This window comes from Geotrypetes seraphini, chromosome 1 (assembly GCF_902459505.1).
Source record: "Geotrypetes seraphini chromosome 1, aGeoSer1.1, whole genome shotgun sequence".
NCBI classification, from domain to species: Eukaryota; Metazoa; Chordata; class Amphibia; order Gymnophiona; family Dermophiidae; genus Geotrypetes; species Geotrypetes seraphini.
This window is the reverse complement of record NC_047084.1, coordinates 347819904-347836336: the sequence shown is the minus strand read 5'-3', so window position 1 is coordinate 347836336 and position 16433 is coordinate 347819904. Positions and strand designations below refer to the sequence as shown.

Here is a 16433-nt window from a genome sequence, read left to right as displayed (position 1 = left end):
CCAGCTGGCATAAAAATGCCAGGGTTACTAGTAAAACCAATCAGCTATATATCTTGCCTGAAGAGAGCTGATAGGATGCAGAAAGTTGTTTTGTTTGCAGGGAAGTGGGGCAGGGTTTTTTGTTGTTTTTTTTACAGAAGCTTATACTCATAAAGCTGTATTCAACAGGGTATTGTCCTGGAAACCAAGGACTCTTAAGAACAGTAAAGCGTCTACCAACTACAGCAAAGCAGGAAAAGCAAACTGGAGACAAAGTGGCATGACCTACCGCATAGAGTGAGCCTTGATAGACACAGGCACCTGTGAGAGAAAACAAACGGGAACAGGGATTAGTATAAGGCCAGCACACCAGCTAAATCACTGCACACATCAATGTATCCCTTCAGGAAACAAAAGAGCCAAACCACTCTTTGGAAATTAAGGTTTGACAGCCCTTTATGCTGTGTAAAGTACGGATAAGTGGTAGGAAGAGGCCAAAGCTGCTTTCTTTTTTTTTTTTTCTCCATGAAAATTTATTAATTTTTTCAATAAGTTGAACAATAACAACAAAAAGAAATTAAAATATACAGAGGCATATTGCAATTACAGTAATATTCAACAATTCAAGAAGAAAAATTCAAGAGGAAGTATGAGTTGGGCATATTCATACATTAGAAGTTTGCAAATATGTAGATAAAAGGGACCAACAAGTAGTCATATATCTAAGCTGACCTCTACGTTCAGATAATGCTATTTCGAATTTATGATGTTGCAAGACTAGATTCCACCAGTGCTGGACATGAAGTGATTTCAAGGATTTCCAACTGGAAAGAATCAATTTCTGTGCAATGATCAATAATATATCAAAAAAAGTTTCCTATTTGAGTCTATTAAACTAATGTGTGGAGATTGCGATTTAAACATTACTATAGAGAATGATAAATTGCAATCTAGGTGAAATATTTTCTTCATTATATTCCAGACATCTAAGCAGAATGATGTACAAACGAACAATCAAATATCATATGAATTAGTGAACCTCGATGTGTTTCACAGTTCCAGCAAATGTTAGAGGGTGGGGGCTAGCAATGTTAAGTTTATGAGGGGTCCATAGTGCTTTGCGATATATGAAATACATAGATTGTAGTATATTTGCTGATGATAGAGCACGTAATGATTTAGACCAGTGGTTCACAAACCTGTCCTGGGGGACCCCCAGCCAATCAGGTTTTCAAGATATTCCTAATGAATATGCACGATAAAGATTTGCATACCTGTCACTTCCATTATATGCAAATCTCTCTCATGCATATTCATTAGGGATATCTTGAAAACCTGACTGGCTGGGGGTCCCCCAGGACAGGTTTGGGAACCACTGATTTAGACCAAAGGAGAGCCCATCCTTATCATCCAACCAATGCTCACAATCTCTTTCCCAGACATCCTTAAGAGCAGTATTAGATAAAGTGTTCCAGGTTACGGCAATTTTATATAGTCGAGAAACGACATGTCCTATTGTCAAGAATTGTTTTTTTATGTTTATATGGTTATTGTGCTGTGAACCAGGTCGACAGTGTAGTTTTAATACTGTTGTCAAGAATGTCATAGCTATGTTAGGAAGAGTAGGGAGATGAGAAGTAGCAACATCAAGAATGGACAGATTAAATATACAATGGTGCTTTCATCATCAATCCTCATTAGTTTTCTGGGTCTACATATAAATCTGTCTAGATTCAGAATCAACTTCTGGGATCTTTTTGGGGCACTGAGTAGGGAAGGGTCTGTTTTAGCCAATACTCTAAGGCAGTGGTCTCAAACTCGCAGCCCGGGGACCACATGCGGCCTGCCAGGTACTATTTTGCGCGTTTAGTCACACTAGTATGTAGACAAAAAAACATGCATTAACTCAAAACCATGCCCATGATCTGCCCCTAACCATGACCCCTTGTAGATAACGCATACTGGACATGACGCAAGTTGTGCACGTAACATAAGAATAGCCTTACTGGGTCAGACCACAGTAGCCAATCCAGGTCACTAGTACCTGGCCAAAACTCAAAGAGTAGCAACATTCCATTCTACCGATCCAGGGCAAACAGAGCTGGAATCCTAGCTATGTGTGTAACTTACAGAATATAGTACCATAAAGTACTTGCGTCACTCCCGCACTAGCTCTACAGCTACTGTGGAAACCTATAGTAAATGTTAGATACACCGATACCAGGTTACATTATAGTAACATAGTAACATAGTAGATGACGGCAGATAAAGACCAGAATGGTCCATCCAGTCTGCCCAACCTGATTCAATTTAAATTTTTTTTTTTTTTTAATTTTTTCTTCTTAGCTATTTCTGGGCAAGAATCCAAAGCTCTACCCGGTACTGTGCTTGGGTTCCAACTGCCGAAATCTCTTTTAAGACTTACTCCAGCCCATCTACACCCTCCCAGCCATTGAAGCCCTCCCCAGCCCATCCTCCACCAAACGGACATACACAGACACAGATCGTGCAAGTCTGCCCAGTACTGGCCTAGTTCAATCTTTAATATTATTTTCTGATTCTAAATCTTCTGTGTTCATCCCACGCTTCTTTGAACTCAGTCACAGTTTTACTCTCCACCACCTCTCTCAGGAGTGCATTCCAGGCATCCACCACCCTCTCCGTAAAGTAGAATTTCCTAACATTGCCCCTGAATCTACCACCCCTCAACCTCAAATTATGTCCTCTGGTTTTACCATTTTCCTTTCTCTGGAAAAGATTTTGTTCTGCGTTAATACCCTTCAGGTATTTGAACGTCTGAATCATATCTCCCCTGTCTCTCCTTTCCTCTAGGTATACATTAGCATTTTATAACAGAACATGCGTACCTAGGTTCCATTATAGAACATACTCCTACGGAGTGGCCTTTAAGCACCTAAATAGAGGTGCCTAGAAGTACAAATTAAAATAGCATCTAATTGTCGATAGCTTCCATAGCATAAACAACTTTTCTTGACCACTTTTATAGCTCACAAGCACACTCTCATGAGCGGCAGTCATTTTCAAAATTTAGTTTTAATAAAAACAAAATGGATTAAATTGTAAAGCAATAAAGTTGTTGGGATAAAAAGGTTAACAATAGTTGCATTCATTGTAGTTACAATATTTTTACTTTTTACTCAAAAAGTATTATATTGGGCAATAACTTTTTTACTTTCACTCAGTGGCATAGCAGGGGGGGGGCAGTGGATTTTTATGCTATGTTACGTTACAATTGCCCCCATAGGGCGTTTAGAATGTCTTCTTGTAATAGCAGATACACACTGGTTATGCTTTTCTTCTTAATTTAGAAAAACAATTTTTTGAATTTGTGTTGGAGAATTCTTTTCTGTCAAACTACCATCTTTGTCTTTTTCCGGAGTCTCTGTATTTGGATTTAGCTCGTGCCTTTCTCAGTTAGCTACATCAAGGTACAGCAGGTATTTTCCTGTATCCAGAGGGCTTATAATCTCATGTTTGTATGTGAAACAATGAGCGGTCAAGTGACTTGTCTAAGATCTCTTACAGATGTTCTTCAGAAAGGAATACAATAGGATGGTGTCTAATGCAGTTTCAGCAGGATTGTACCTGAAGGGAGAAGCAGGCCTGATTTTTCTTTTTCTTTTCCCAAGTCTGGAGGGAAGGCAAGAGGTTCTACTCTACCCAAATCCCTGTTCCAGACCTTTCGAATATCTAGCAACACCTCTGCCCCAGTTTAAAAATGACCTGTTACAGAGGTTCCCAACTGCCTTTCAGGACTTCAAGAATTCCTGTTCTAGGTACACAAACTCACAAGTTCATGTTCCATTCCCAAGTGCTGTTTCTCCAAGAATTTTCCTCTTCTATAAACCATAGAAATTAAAGGAAAAGCTGAATGTTTCTGTACTTTACTTTCTGAACATGCCATTCTGCAAGTAGGTCAAATCTCTTCCAGGAGAGCATAGAGAACTTTTACAGGAGAATGGGGGGAGGGGGGGAGAGAGTGGAAATAGACTGCAAGCCTAGCAATAAACAAGGCAGGCATATTTCCGCCACTTGTCACTTTGTAAAACATACGGACATCTCTTTTGTGTGGAAATTAAGACCTTTATTTATGTATACCTGAAGACTCAAGGGTTTTTGGTTTTGTTTCAGTATCAAAACACCTCTCAAAGGGCTGCATGAGGCACACATTCTTTCATAGCGTACACTGCACCATCCTTTCCAGCGCCCCCGGGCCAGGATACAGCTCCACATGACAGGCTGTGTTATGACTTTTAGGAAATACAGCACCGGCTGTCACTGGATGACATTTAACTGCTTTCCCTTGATCGGAGGGGGGGTGGGGGGGACTAGGTCGGGAAGTTCTCTTGAGAGGAAAGGGTAATTAATCCTGACTTTGAGGCACCTGTCAGCCTGGTACCTGCCCTTCCCCCCCCCCCCTTTGTCAACAAGCACAAAAGATTAAGGAGTAAGGGAAAATGTCATATTCAGTGGTCAAACTGAGGAGAAATGTTAGCACAAAAACTCCACAATGTAAAACACCACCACCACCTTCCAGCTCGTCTGCAGAAAAACTGCATTCCAAAGCCCTTCCAGAAAGTTTTGACTTTCTCTCTGGCTTGTTTCCAAGCAAATAAATGCACATTTCTGCCAACGTTTTGAACAGAACTGATAGGATAAAAGTGGACAGGTGGAAAATTCAGGGGGGGGGGGGCGGATAGGCAAAATAAATTTTACTCAGTGAAACAAGACACTCAAACTGGTCAAATTTGAGGCACATCCAAGAAGGGGGCTCCACTATTCCATTTGGTCAAGTATTTACGTAAATTAATGAGGGAATTTTCAGGGCTGGAGTCAGCCTATTTATTTAAATGCTGGCCACAGCATGTATTAAATACAAATTTCCAGCATCTTATAGTCAATGGCATTGAAGATTCACATTCATCACTGACTGCCAGCTACTATTCAGATAAAAGTGATATTTATCCATGATCCAGATAAGTTGACATAAAGTAAAGAAAATGCCTATTACAGAACATTGTAGTTAGTATATAGAGAAGGTATGAAAATGATAGAATACTTAGTTTTGGACACTATTCCCCAAATTCTGTACAGGTCACCCAAATCTGGGCACGAATCCGAGATCAGCATGTAAGCTAATTAGTCAATTAAACACCAACAATCAATTATTGCAGTTAACAAGCACTTAATTGGCAGCAATTAAGAGTTACATTCAGATCTGGCCTACACCTTATGCTAGAACAGAGAATGACACGGGGCAAAATTTTTTCCCCCATCCCCACGGAAAGTCATTTTATTCCTGTCCCTGCCCCGTTCCCGCAAGCTCCGTCCTCATCTGCACGCGCCTCAAACACTTTAAAATCGTACGTGTTCGAGGCTTGTGCGGTTAAGGCAGACCTTACGGGAATGGGGTAAGGACAGCGACAAAACTCACAGGGGACAGAATGGGGAAATCGAGTTCCTGCGGGAGACAGGGGAAAAATTTATCCCCGTGAGATTCTCTATCCTAGAACATACGCACCCAAATTTCAGAGCATGCAGCTCAAAAGGGGACGTGATCATGAGAGGGGCATGGGTGTTCACACGATTTCGGTTCGGAGTTATAGAGCCATTTCCATGCCTGACAACAGTCACGCACATGCATTGACACCAGCTTTTGACAGGCATAAAATGCTCACTGACGCCCGAAGTTAGACCCAAGAGTGCCATTCTATTATTGTGTAAAGGTACTCTGCACACAGTGTCGTAGTAAGGGGGGCAGGGAGGCAGACCTCCCTCCCCCCCCCCCACCGTACCTTTAGCTCTTTGCCAGCACAAGAACATAAGAATTGCCGCTGCTGGGTCAGACCAGTGGTCCATCGTGCCCAGCAGTACGCTCATGCAGCGGCCCTTAAGTCAAAGACAAGTGCCCTAGCTGAGTCTAGCCTTACCTGCGTACATTCTGGTTCAGCAAGAAACTGGCCTAACTTTGACTTGAATCCCTGGAGGGTGTTTTCCCCTATAACAGCCTCTGGAAGAGCGTTCCAGTTTTCCACCACTCTCTGGGTGAAGAAGAACTTCCTTACGTTTGTACGGAATCTATCCCCTTTTAACTTTAGAGTGCCCTCTCATTCTCTCTACCTTGGAGAGGGTGAACAACCTGTCTTTATCTACTAAGTCTATTCCCTTCAGTATCTTGAATGTTTCGTACATGTCCCCTCTTAGTCTCCTCTGTTCAAGGGAGAAAAGGCCCAGTTTCTCTAATCTCTCGCTGTACGGCAACTCCTCCAGCTCCTTAACCATCTTAGTCGCACTTCTCTAGACCCTTTCAAGTAGTACCGTGTCCTTCTTCATGTACGGTGACCAGTGCTGGACACAATACTCCAGGTGAGGGCGCACCATGGCCCAGTACAGCGGCATGATAACCTTCTCCGATCTACTCGTGATCCCTTTCTTTATCATTCCTACCATTCTGTTCGCAACTCCAATCTGCTGCTCGCACCAGAGAAGTTAAAGGAGGTACAGTGGAAGGGAAGAGGGCGCGCGCATGGCAAAGGGCCGGGAAATGGGCGGGGGGGAGGGGCACCACCGCCCTCACTATGTCACTGTCTGCACAGACTGCCCTTTAGATAGTATGAATACTGGCTTATTGTGGATCTTAATGGCGCCTAATTTTGGGTCATTTGAACCAGAAATTAGAGAAGTCAGGAGAGCCATGGAAGAATGACGTTCTCCTTCTGAATGCCAACTAGCAAAAGCGGGTTGTCTGAAGAAGCCATCTTGGCGAAACATGTCAGACCCCGCCACAGATAGACAATTTCTACCTTGCTTTGATTCATAAACGAGCTAAGTTGAAGTTCACATATGAAAAATTTTCTAAAAATTTACAAAAAAAGTCTTTCTATGAACATTTGCAACTTATTTATAAATGCTTCTATTAATTAGCGTTAAAATCTTACGAAACAACTTTATACAAATTCAAGATGGAGCAATGATAGACACACCGAAACACACTTTAGGGTTTGTCCCTGGTTGTGATTTCCATACCAACTTACGGTTCCGAGCTCCTCTTGTAAACTTATAAAGTGTTTCTATGTTTATAGTGTCCTCTTTTTTTGTTTTTGTTGAGCCTAATTTGGGGTGCCATTTACTGTGGTGCCATTTACTGAATGTGGCCCCATAATTTCACATGACTGGACATATTCTAGAGATTCACAGAGAGAATGGCCAACGAATGTTTTAAGAGGAAACTGAGCAGTCCATTACCGAATGCCATTTTCAATACATGACTCTTTTGTGGGGTATGTATACGGTTCGTTAAAACCCTTTACATCTATGTTTATTGAGAACATTTCATATTAATTTTGTGAGACATATCTTTTCATGTTCTTATAGTGAAGTAAAGAGCGAGTTTGTGTTTTGGTTATTTTAAGATGGATATGATCAACTCTATCCATATCATTTTTAATCCTGCCTTCACTCTGGTCCAGACCCAGCCTCGTTTTATACACATATGGGACCAGTGAATTACATATTCAGATACCGGACAGCCAGTCTGGGGTAATTTTGTAAAACAGACACCAACATTATTTATGTGCCAGTTAGGTGTGTAAATGTTTAGGATACTAGCAAATGTGTGTGCACATATATACTATGCAGTAACTAGACACAAACCTTTGATAGCACATAATTTACATATAGGGGTGTCTGAGCAGGACACACACTTAAATATTGTATTATAGGTTTCATCAGTAACATGAGGAGGAAGAAGAAACTTGGGTTCCCCTACTTTGAGTTTAGATTCCCCCCCCCCCCAAAAAAAAAAAATTGTAGCACCAGGATATAGATCCTCTCAGAGAAAGAGAAAAATAAAATAAAACAAGAGAAATTCCTCAGGAATAAACAATGTAGAAAAAAATGTGTGGTTCTGAGGGTAGCTCCATAATGCCCCTTGTATAGTTAGGGTGAGTAGTGGGGGGGGACTCTGCCATAGAAAGTAGTAGCTGATCAGGAAAGACTACACAGGAGGTGGCAGAGGTAGACTAGCCTTCAAGTCCCTGGTTATAGGATAGGATTCCCTGAGTGTGAAAATATGAAAGGTTGATGTTTCAATACATTGAGAACTTTGGAGAGAACATGATAATGCAACCCAGAAGGGAGACAGTGGGAGGAAACTAAGGTTGCCACAGGCCTACTTGGCAACAATTCTGCAAGTTTTACTCAAAATATGATGTCTCCTACTGCAAATTAGACTGTTGCCCTCCAAATGTTATGAAAGTTGCCCGGTCACCTTCAAAGCCAAGTTACACACTTGGCTTTCTTCTCTTCTACTGTCGGGTACTTTTCCTGAAGCCCTAGGCCAGATCCTGATCACACCAATCGTAAAAAATCCCAAGGAATCTATCAAGCTGACATCAAATTACAGACCCATTGTGAGCATTCCTTTCTTTGTAAAGCTGATGGAAGGTCTGGTCAACCAGGATTTAGTAAACTATCTGGATAAATTCAGCATACTAAATGATAACCATAGAAACATAGAAATAGACGGCAGATAAGGGCCCACGGCCCATCTAGTCTGCCCACCTTAATGTCCCTCCCCTACCTTTGCCCTGTGAATAGATCCCATGTGCCGATCCCATTTGGCCTTAAAATCAGGCATGCTGCTGGCCTCAATCACCTGTAGTGGAAGACTATTCCAGCGATCAACCACTCTTTCAGTGAAAAAGAATTTCCTGGTGTCACCTCGTAGTTTCCCGCCCCTGATTTTCAACGGATGCCCTCTTGTTGTCATGGGACCCTTGAAAAAGAAGATATCTTCCTCCGCCTCGATGCGGCCCGTAAGATACTTGAACGTCTCGATCATGTCCCCCCTCTCTTTGCGCTCCTCGAGCGAGTATAGCTGTAATTTGTCAAGCCGTTTTTCGTATGGTAGATCCTTGAGTCCCGAGACCATCCGGGTGGCCATTCTTGTGCACCGACTCCAGTCTCAGCACATCCTTGCGATAATGCGGCCTCCAGAATTGCACACAGTATTCCAGGTGGGGCCTCACCATGGATCTATACAATGGCATAATGACTTCCGCCTTACGAAACCCCTTCGTATGCAGCCCATGATTTGTCTTGCCTTGGACGAAGCCTGCTCCACTTGATTGGCAGACTTCATGTCCTCACTGACGATTACCCCCAAGTCTCGTTCTGCTACCGTTTTTGCTAGGATCTCGCCATTAAGGGTATAAGACTTGCATGGATTCTGGCTGCACAGGTGCATAACTTTGCATTTTTGGGCATTAAAGTTGAGTTGCCATGTCCTAGACCATCGCTCCAGTAGGAGTAGGTCATGCATCATGTTTCGGGCACTGAATCTTCGTCTGTTGTGCATTTGCCCACTACATTACTCAGTTTGGCGTCATCGGCGAATAATGTTATTTTACCTCGAAGCCCTTCTGCCAAGTCTCTTATAAAGATGTTGAATAGGATTGGGCCCAAGACTGAGCCCTGTGGTACTCCACTAATCACCTCCGTCATTTCGGAGGGGGTGCCGTTCACCACCACCCTTTGGAGCCTACCTCCAAGCCAGCTCCCAACCCATTTCGTCAATGTGTTACCTAATCCTATAGAACTCATCTTGCTCAGTAACCTGCGGTGTGGTACGCTATCGAATGCTTTGCTAAAGTCCAGGTACACGATGTCCAGGGACTCCCCAATATCCAGCTTCCCCGTTACCCAGTCAAAGAAGCTGATCAGGTTGGATTGGCAGGATCTCCCCTTAGTAAATCCATGTTGTTGGGGATCCCGTAGATTCTCCTCATCCAGGATCTTATCTAATTGGTGTTTGATTAGAGTTTCCATTAGTTTGCTCACTATCGATGTTAGACTCACTGGTCTGTAGTTTGCTGTCTCCATCTTTGAGCCTTTCTTGTGGAGTGGAATGACGTTAGCCGTCCTCCAGTCCAACGGGACGCTGCCTGTACTAAGGGAGAGGTTGAAGAGCGCGGACAGTGGCTCCGCCAAGACATCACTCAGCTCCCTAAGCACCCTGGGGTGCAGGTTGTCCGGCCCCATTGCTTTGTTAACCAGTCAGGTTTTCGTTCCGGGTATAGCACTGAAACTGTTATTGCCTCACTGCTAGATTTCCTCCATAGCTTATTTAGCCAGGGCACAAATGCACTAGTCCTGCAATTTGATTTAAGTAATGCCTTTGACTTAGTTGACCATGATATTCTTATGGACTGTTTGGAGTCAATTGATCTCTCTGGTAATGTGTTAAAATGGTTCCAGGGTTTCTTGAGTAAACGATCAGACCAAGTTTACAGTGACAATACTCATTCCTTCAGCTGGGTAAACTCATGCAGAGTCCCCCCTAACTCCCACACTGTTTAACATTTACCTGGCCACACTGGGGAACCTATTGCAAAGTTTAAAAAACAAATTTTACATCTATGCTGACGACATCACCATAGTCTTTCCCCTAACAAACCTAACTCCCGAGATGAAGAAACTCCTGGCATCTATCTTAAAGCAAATCGAACTATGGATGGCCAAATTCAAATTGAAACTCAATTCAGAAAAAAACTAATTCTTCCTGGCGAGTCCGAACGACAAAATCAAATATTCATCAGTTTCCTTGAATGGTCAAGTCTTTCCTATTACAGATTCCATAAAAATTCTGGGAGTGACTCTGGACCGCTACCTCACCCTTGAAGCTCACACCAACTCACTGGTCAGAAAAGGCTTCTCAATTTTATGGAAACTAGGAATCATCAGAAAGTACTTTGATGCTATCTCAGTCCGCTTACTGGTCCAATCCTCCATTCTGAGCTTTCTCGACTACTGCAACATCATTTATTTGGGGTCTTTCAAAAAAAACATTCAAAGAATCCGAATCATCCAAAACGCAGCAATCCGACTGATTTTTGGGTTAAAAAAATGGGAACACATAACTCCCTACTACCAAAAACTCCACTGGCTGCCCCTTGAAGCAAGAGTGCTGTTCAAATTTGCCTGTCACTGCTTCAAATCCATTCTTGGTTCGGCCCCCATGTACTTGGTTCCTCATTTTAGCATAGATTGTTCATCCAGACCCACACGCAGAGTCCATCTGTTTTACCATCCTACACTAAAGACCTGCCGTTACAAAAGATACCTGAACAGAACACTTGCTTTCCAAGCAGGTCAACTAAACGATTGGCTGGGTAATATTATCACGCACTCCTCAACCTACCTAAGTTTCAGAAAATTAGTGAAAACAAACTTGTTTAATCGATTTGTAACCTAAGACCCTTAAGCTTTATCTCTTCCACACTAACCAAATTGTTTCCCATTTTCTCTTATGCCTTATCTGCTTCCCACCCACCCGTATGTTGATTGACTTTACATTGTACCTATATTCGCTGATTTCCAGCTCTTCTTTATTGTAAACCGCCTCGAACTACAACGGCTTTGGCGGTATATAAGAATAAAATTATTATTATTATTTTGTTGAACCTGGACAACAGTTGGTAGATTGACTATTTACCCCGACTGTATGGAGGGACTCAAATTGGAACTCTACAACTAGTAAGCCCAAGAATTTTAAAGACTGATCTCTTTTTTGTTAAAGAAGAACTACAGTGGTGCCTCACACAACGAACTTAATTGGTTCCAGGAGCAAGTTTGTTATGCGAAAAGTTCGTTATGTGAAACGCGTTTTCCCATAACAATACATGTTAAAAAAAATAATTCGTTCTGTAGCATAAAATATGCTAAGATGACATAAAAAAAGATAAATTTATCTTGTTAGAGCTGGTGTTAGACACAACTGAGGACTGCAAAGTCCAGGCAGAGGCTTACGGCTCTCTTTGACCAGGGGGGACAGTTGCCCTAGTTGCACTACCCTAACCCTATTCCTGCTATGTGTGACTGTGGTATTCTGTTAGCATGATATTTCTGTGTAGCATTCTATAATAATTTGGCTTATTCAATTTTCTTGATAGTAGAGGGGATATATGTGAAGGGGAGGGGAGACAGGGGTTTTGTTGATCCTTGCTGTGTATTATAATCACCCCCCACATACTCCCCAGTACCTTTTTAATCATCCCCCCTCGGTACCTTTTTTAATTCCTCCCATCTTTCCCAGCCAGTGGCGTACAGGCCAGAAGCGCAGAGATCAGGAGCAATTCCTCTGCACGCCTGTGTGGGCCCATGCCGATCTCCGAATGGCTGCAGTTAGTTCTTGTGAGTCCCGCGAGAGCTGACTGCAGCCATTCAGAGATCAGCGCAGGCCCAGGCAGTAGCACAGAAGGCTTACTCTTGATCTCTGCGCTTCTGGCTGGGAAATTTGCTAGACCACCAGTTACGAGTGAGCGGGTGAGATTAAAGTTGCAGCAGTGGTGGCTTTTTAAAAAAAATATGTGGCGGCGGGGGGAGGTTTAAAAATATGCGGTGGCGGCAGAGGCTTAAAAATATGCAGCAGCGGCGGCAGGGGGGTTTAAAATATGTAGCGCCACTGCACAGGGAGCCAGGCGGAGAGAGGGCAGTTAAGGATGCAGCTCGGGCGACTTCGTTGTGTGAAACGAAGTTCGTTGTGCGCAGCGTTCGCTGTGCGAGGCGTCCATTATGCGAGGCACCACTGTATTTGCATGTTGGAGATTGATTGTAATGGAGAAAGCTGATAATCATGCTTGGACTTTACAGTCACGAAATCAGGTACAAGCAAAAATTTTTATTTCCCCCCCACTTTGGGCTCAGACCAACCCCCGAAATGAAGGTCTAGCCAGGTAAACTTAGCTAGGCAACAGGGTTACATGTCTATCTCCAAACATAATCACACACACTTATGCCAGGTGTATGCATATATCTCACCTGCAACACTTGGGGCTCCTTTTACTAAGGTGCGCTTGCGTTTTTAGTGCACGATTAGTGCGTGCCAACCCCGCACCATGCGGCTAGAACTAACGCCAGCTCAATGCTGGCATTAGCGTCTAGCACTTGTTAAAGCCCTAACTCAGCTTAGTAAAAGGTGCCCTTACTATTTTATAGAATACTAAGGGCACCTTTTATAGAAGAAAGTAGGTTCCTACTTTTCTTTAGCATATGTGCCAATCAGGCGCCCAGTTCTGAAATTAGACCTTCTATCAGTTACAAATCCTTTTGAAAACTGAGCCAAATGAGTTTTTAGAGTATTCCCGACGATCCATTTGTTTACAATCTCTGCCCATGTCTCTGCTATTGTAATACTGAAGAATGCAGGTTGACGGAGGAAGAAGACAAAGTGAGCCAGGCCTAGTCAGGAGGTTACGCAAACAGCAGCCCAGGGCTTCAGATCTAACTATGAAACGAGAAAACTTGCAAAGCAGTTTGTACGAATGTTTATGTGTATGTTTATTAAACTTTATTATTCCACTATAAATTTAATTTGTATGCAAAAAGTCTGAGAATACCAGCATTTATGTTTTTAGGGAAAAAGCGTAACGTATTAAAGTGACTGTAAACAGTCACTATACTTCTCTATCATTGTTTTATTCATTTATTTTTAGCGCTTACTGTATATACCACTTATAGCCTAAGTGGTTTACTTTCAGGTAGGTAGTCAAGCATTTTTCCCTATATGTCCTGGTGGGCTCACACTGGTATCTGAAAAGGAGGGAAGTGGGGTTTTCTGACTGCCTCCAGCAGGGTACAACAGGTGCCCAAACTGAAATAGTCATAGCCACCAGGGACTGCAGAGCAGCTGTTACTGGTTATTCTGTACAATAAAGTGAACTTTGCTACAGTTCAGTGCCCGGGAATGAAAACAGGAATGGGGGAGGGGGAAAGGGAAGGAAAGAAACTTGTACTCTCGCACACATTGAATACACTTTTGGTCACTTTCGAAGGACACAAAAGCAGCTTCCCAAAACTTGCAGGGGGAACCTTGACAAGGAAAGATCTCATAGACATATAACAAGTGAACTTTCTTCTGAGCCGTATTTGAACAAAGCATAATAATAAAAATAAAAAAAATCAATCAATCAAAGATCGAAGAAGGCGTGTGAGAATCAATCAACTCAATCGCTCTAACATTTTCGCTCATCCCTGCAGATGGGTCACGTCTAGTTCCGCCAAACCGCTAGTGGTCCTGCTACTTTCTCTCTGCCAAGATTCGCCCCAAAGGATGAACGGTGCAAATGGCATTCTTCTTTCGACTAGAGCCAGCCCAACTATTAAGCAGGATTAGGCGGTCACCTAGGGCAGCTGCAATCAAAGCAAAAACAAGACTCTTTGACAGCTACCAAATTCAAACCACCATCCATGCATCCTTTTCCCTGCAAGAAGAGTGGGCAGTTTTCAAATAGCTCATTTACTTGAGTAAATTACTTTTAGAAACTGGGGTGGGGGGAGTGGATAGGCTAGTGCGGGTGGCAGAGGTAGGCAATTCCGGTCCTCGAGAGGCGGAGCCAGGTCAGGTTTTCAGGATCTCCACAATAAATATGCATGAGATAGAATTGCTACTCAAGGAGGTAGTGCATGCAAATCCATCTCATACATATTCATGGTAAAGATCCTGAAAACCTGACCTGGCTCCGCCTCTCGAGGACTGGAATTGCCTACCCCTGGCCTAGGGCACCCGTTACCCTTGCATCGGTCCTGAAGAGAGGAATTGACAGCGTGATCTAAACCGGGGGGGGGGGGGGGGGGATGAAAATCTTGCTTTACTTTAAACAGGGGTCTCAAAGTCCCTCCTTGAGGGCCGCAATCCAGTCGGGTTTTCAGGATTTCCCCAATGAATATGCATGAGATCTATGTGTACGCACTGCTTTCAATGCATATTCATTGGGGAAATCCTGAAAACCTGACTGGATTGCGGCCCTCAAGGAGGGACTTTGAGATCCCTGCTTTAAAACAAATAACGATCATTCTTTATGCTCTTTCATTAGTGCAAAAATAAAATTGTAAGAAATGTTTTATAAGAGCAGTTCTGAGAAATTATGAGAAGATCGGGGGCGATCGCAAAGGAAAAGGAAGAAATACACAGAAAGGAAAAGCATACTTTTCAAGTTTAAAAAAAAAACAACCCACAAAACCCTACAGTCATTTTAGGAGAGTATCAATAACGTAACGATCATTTACTAACCTTCCGACTGCCGAGGAAGGGCTGCAAATCCTGCCCACATGACGGTCACAGTGAGCGCCAGTTTCAGATAATAATCCATAGCCGCGGGGAAGCGAAAACACTATGTCAACACGCGCAACGATTACAAGGACCTCCCGCCGATCCTTGCAAAATACATAACTTCAGCTCTTACTTTGTAGATAACAAAACAAAAAAAAGTCCGCGGGGACAAAAAATGCAAATTAGTGTCCGATCTAGAAATAGCTGGGATTAGACGCAGTCCGCATTTTCCTCTTCCAATTCGCTTACTGGAGAGAGAGAGAGAGAGGTAGAGTGGACAAGTCGGATGCGAATTCGCAAAACTTCAGCAGCTAATTATTCCACTCATTGAATAAATACAGAGTTCCTTTGTGTTAGTGTAAAAAGAAAAAAAGCAAATACACTCGTTTGGGGGGAAAAAATGTACTATTGGTCGGGTGGCACAGGTTATCGGGTCCCCGATTGACCCTCCTTTGCTTTTTTGGTAGAGAACAAGCGCAAGAGCTGCAGTTTCAGATCCTCAAAGTTCACTCGCCACGGTCACTGAGGGCGATCAAAACAACAAAAAAAGGTAGCCGAGGAGCAGCAGGCAAACGCGAAGCTCCTCGCTTGTTCTCTGTACGAGGTTTGGCGCTTACCGCCCCTCCTGCATAAGTAACTTTTACCAGCGTGTGGGGGGGGGGAAGTATGGCTGCACTCCAGCACTCCCCTCTAAATGCAAACGCCGATCTAGGGCTAAAAGCAAGAGAGGAGGGAAGACTTGGGCTTCAGTTTGCAGCAGCGCCTTCCTCGCTGCAACAAATCAACCCGAGCCCCCCCCCCCTTTCACTGCTTAAATAGTGGAGGAGGTGGGGAGGAAGAGGAGGGGTCCAGGCACCGTTCCCAAAAGGTATGTGCAGGAAGGAAGCACGGGCCGCAATAAGAAGAGACTTTTTATGCCAAGCAGGTCCTTGAAAGGAAAAAAAAAAAAAGCTGCTCTAGGTGGGGGAGAGGACGCGGCCCGCCTCGCTTTCCCAGGGTTGAACGTGGACACAGGGCTCTCAGGCACAGATTGCTGAGTCACGTGGGCAGCGGGCGCGCGAGAGCAACCTGATCCCCCTCCTGCACGGGCGGAGGGTGAGCAGGCGAACTGGCTTGCTAACTCTATTAACCTGCCCTGAACTCAGAGGAGCCGGCTCTCTGCTGGAACATCCTCAGCGCGACAGACCTCCTTGGTTTGTGTCCATGCGGTGAGGATTTCTATTGGACGTGTGGGGCATTCCCAGGAATTTTGGAAATGCTGGCGGCCCGTGCACATCACTGCTCACTAGGCTTTACGAACTCGCGGAGGTGTGTGTTCATTAAC

The 16433-nt window shown here is 43.6% G+C and overlaps 1 protein-coding gene across 1 annotated transcript in view; it reads right to left on the bottom strand.

Annotated features, from left to right (window-relative positions):
• Window positions 1–16021, bottom strand: part of FRAS1 (Fraser extracellular matrix complex subunit 1) — a 741777-nt gene extending 725756 nt beyond the window's left edge. The window contains exons 1-2 of the mRNA XM_033963431.1: window positions 15071–16021; window positions 269–300 (exon numbers count right to left, since the gene is read on the bottom strand). Coding sequence (XP_033819322.1) covers window positions 269–300; window positions 15071–15149 — 111 coding nt within the window. The 5' untranslated portion in view covers window positions 15150–16021. The remainder of the gene's footprint in view (window positions 1–268; window positions 301–15070) is intronic.
• Window positions 16022–16433: the final 412 nt, after the last annotated feature.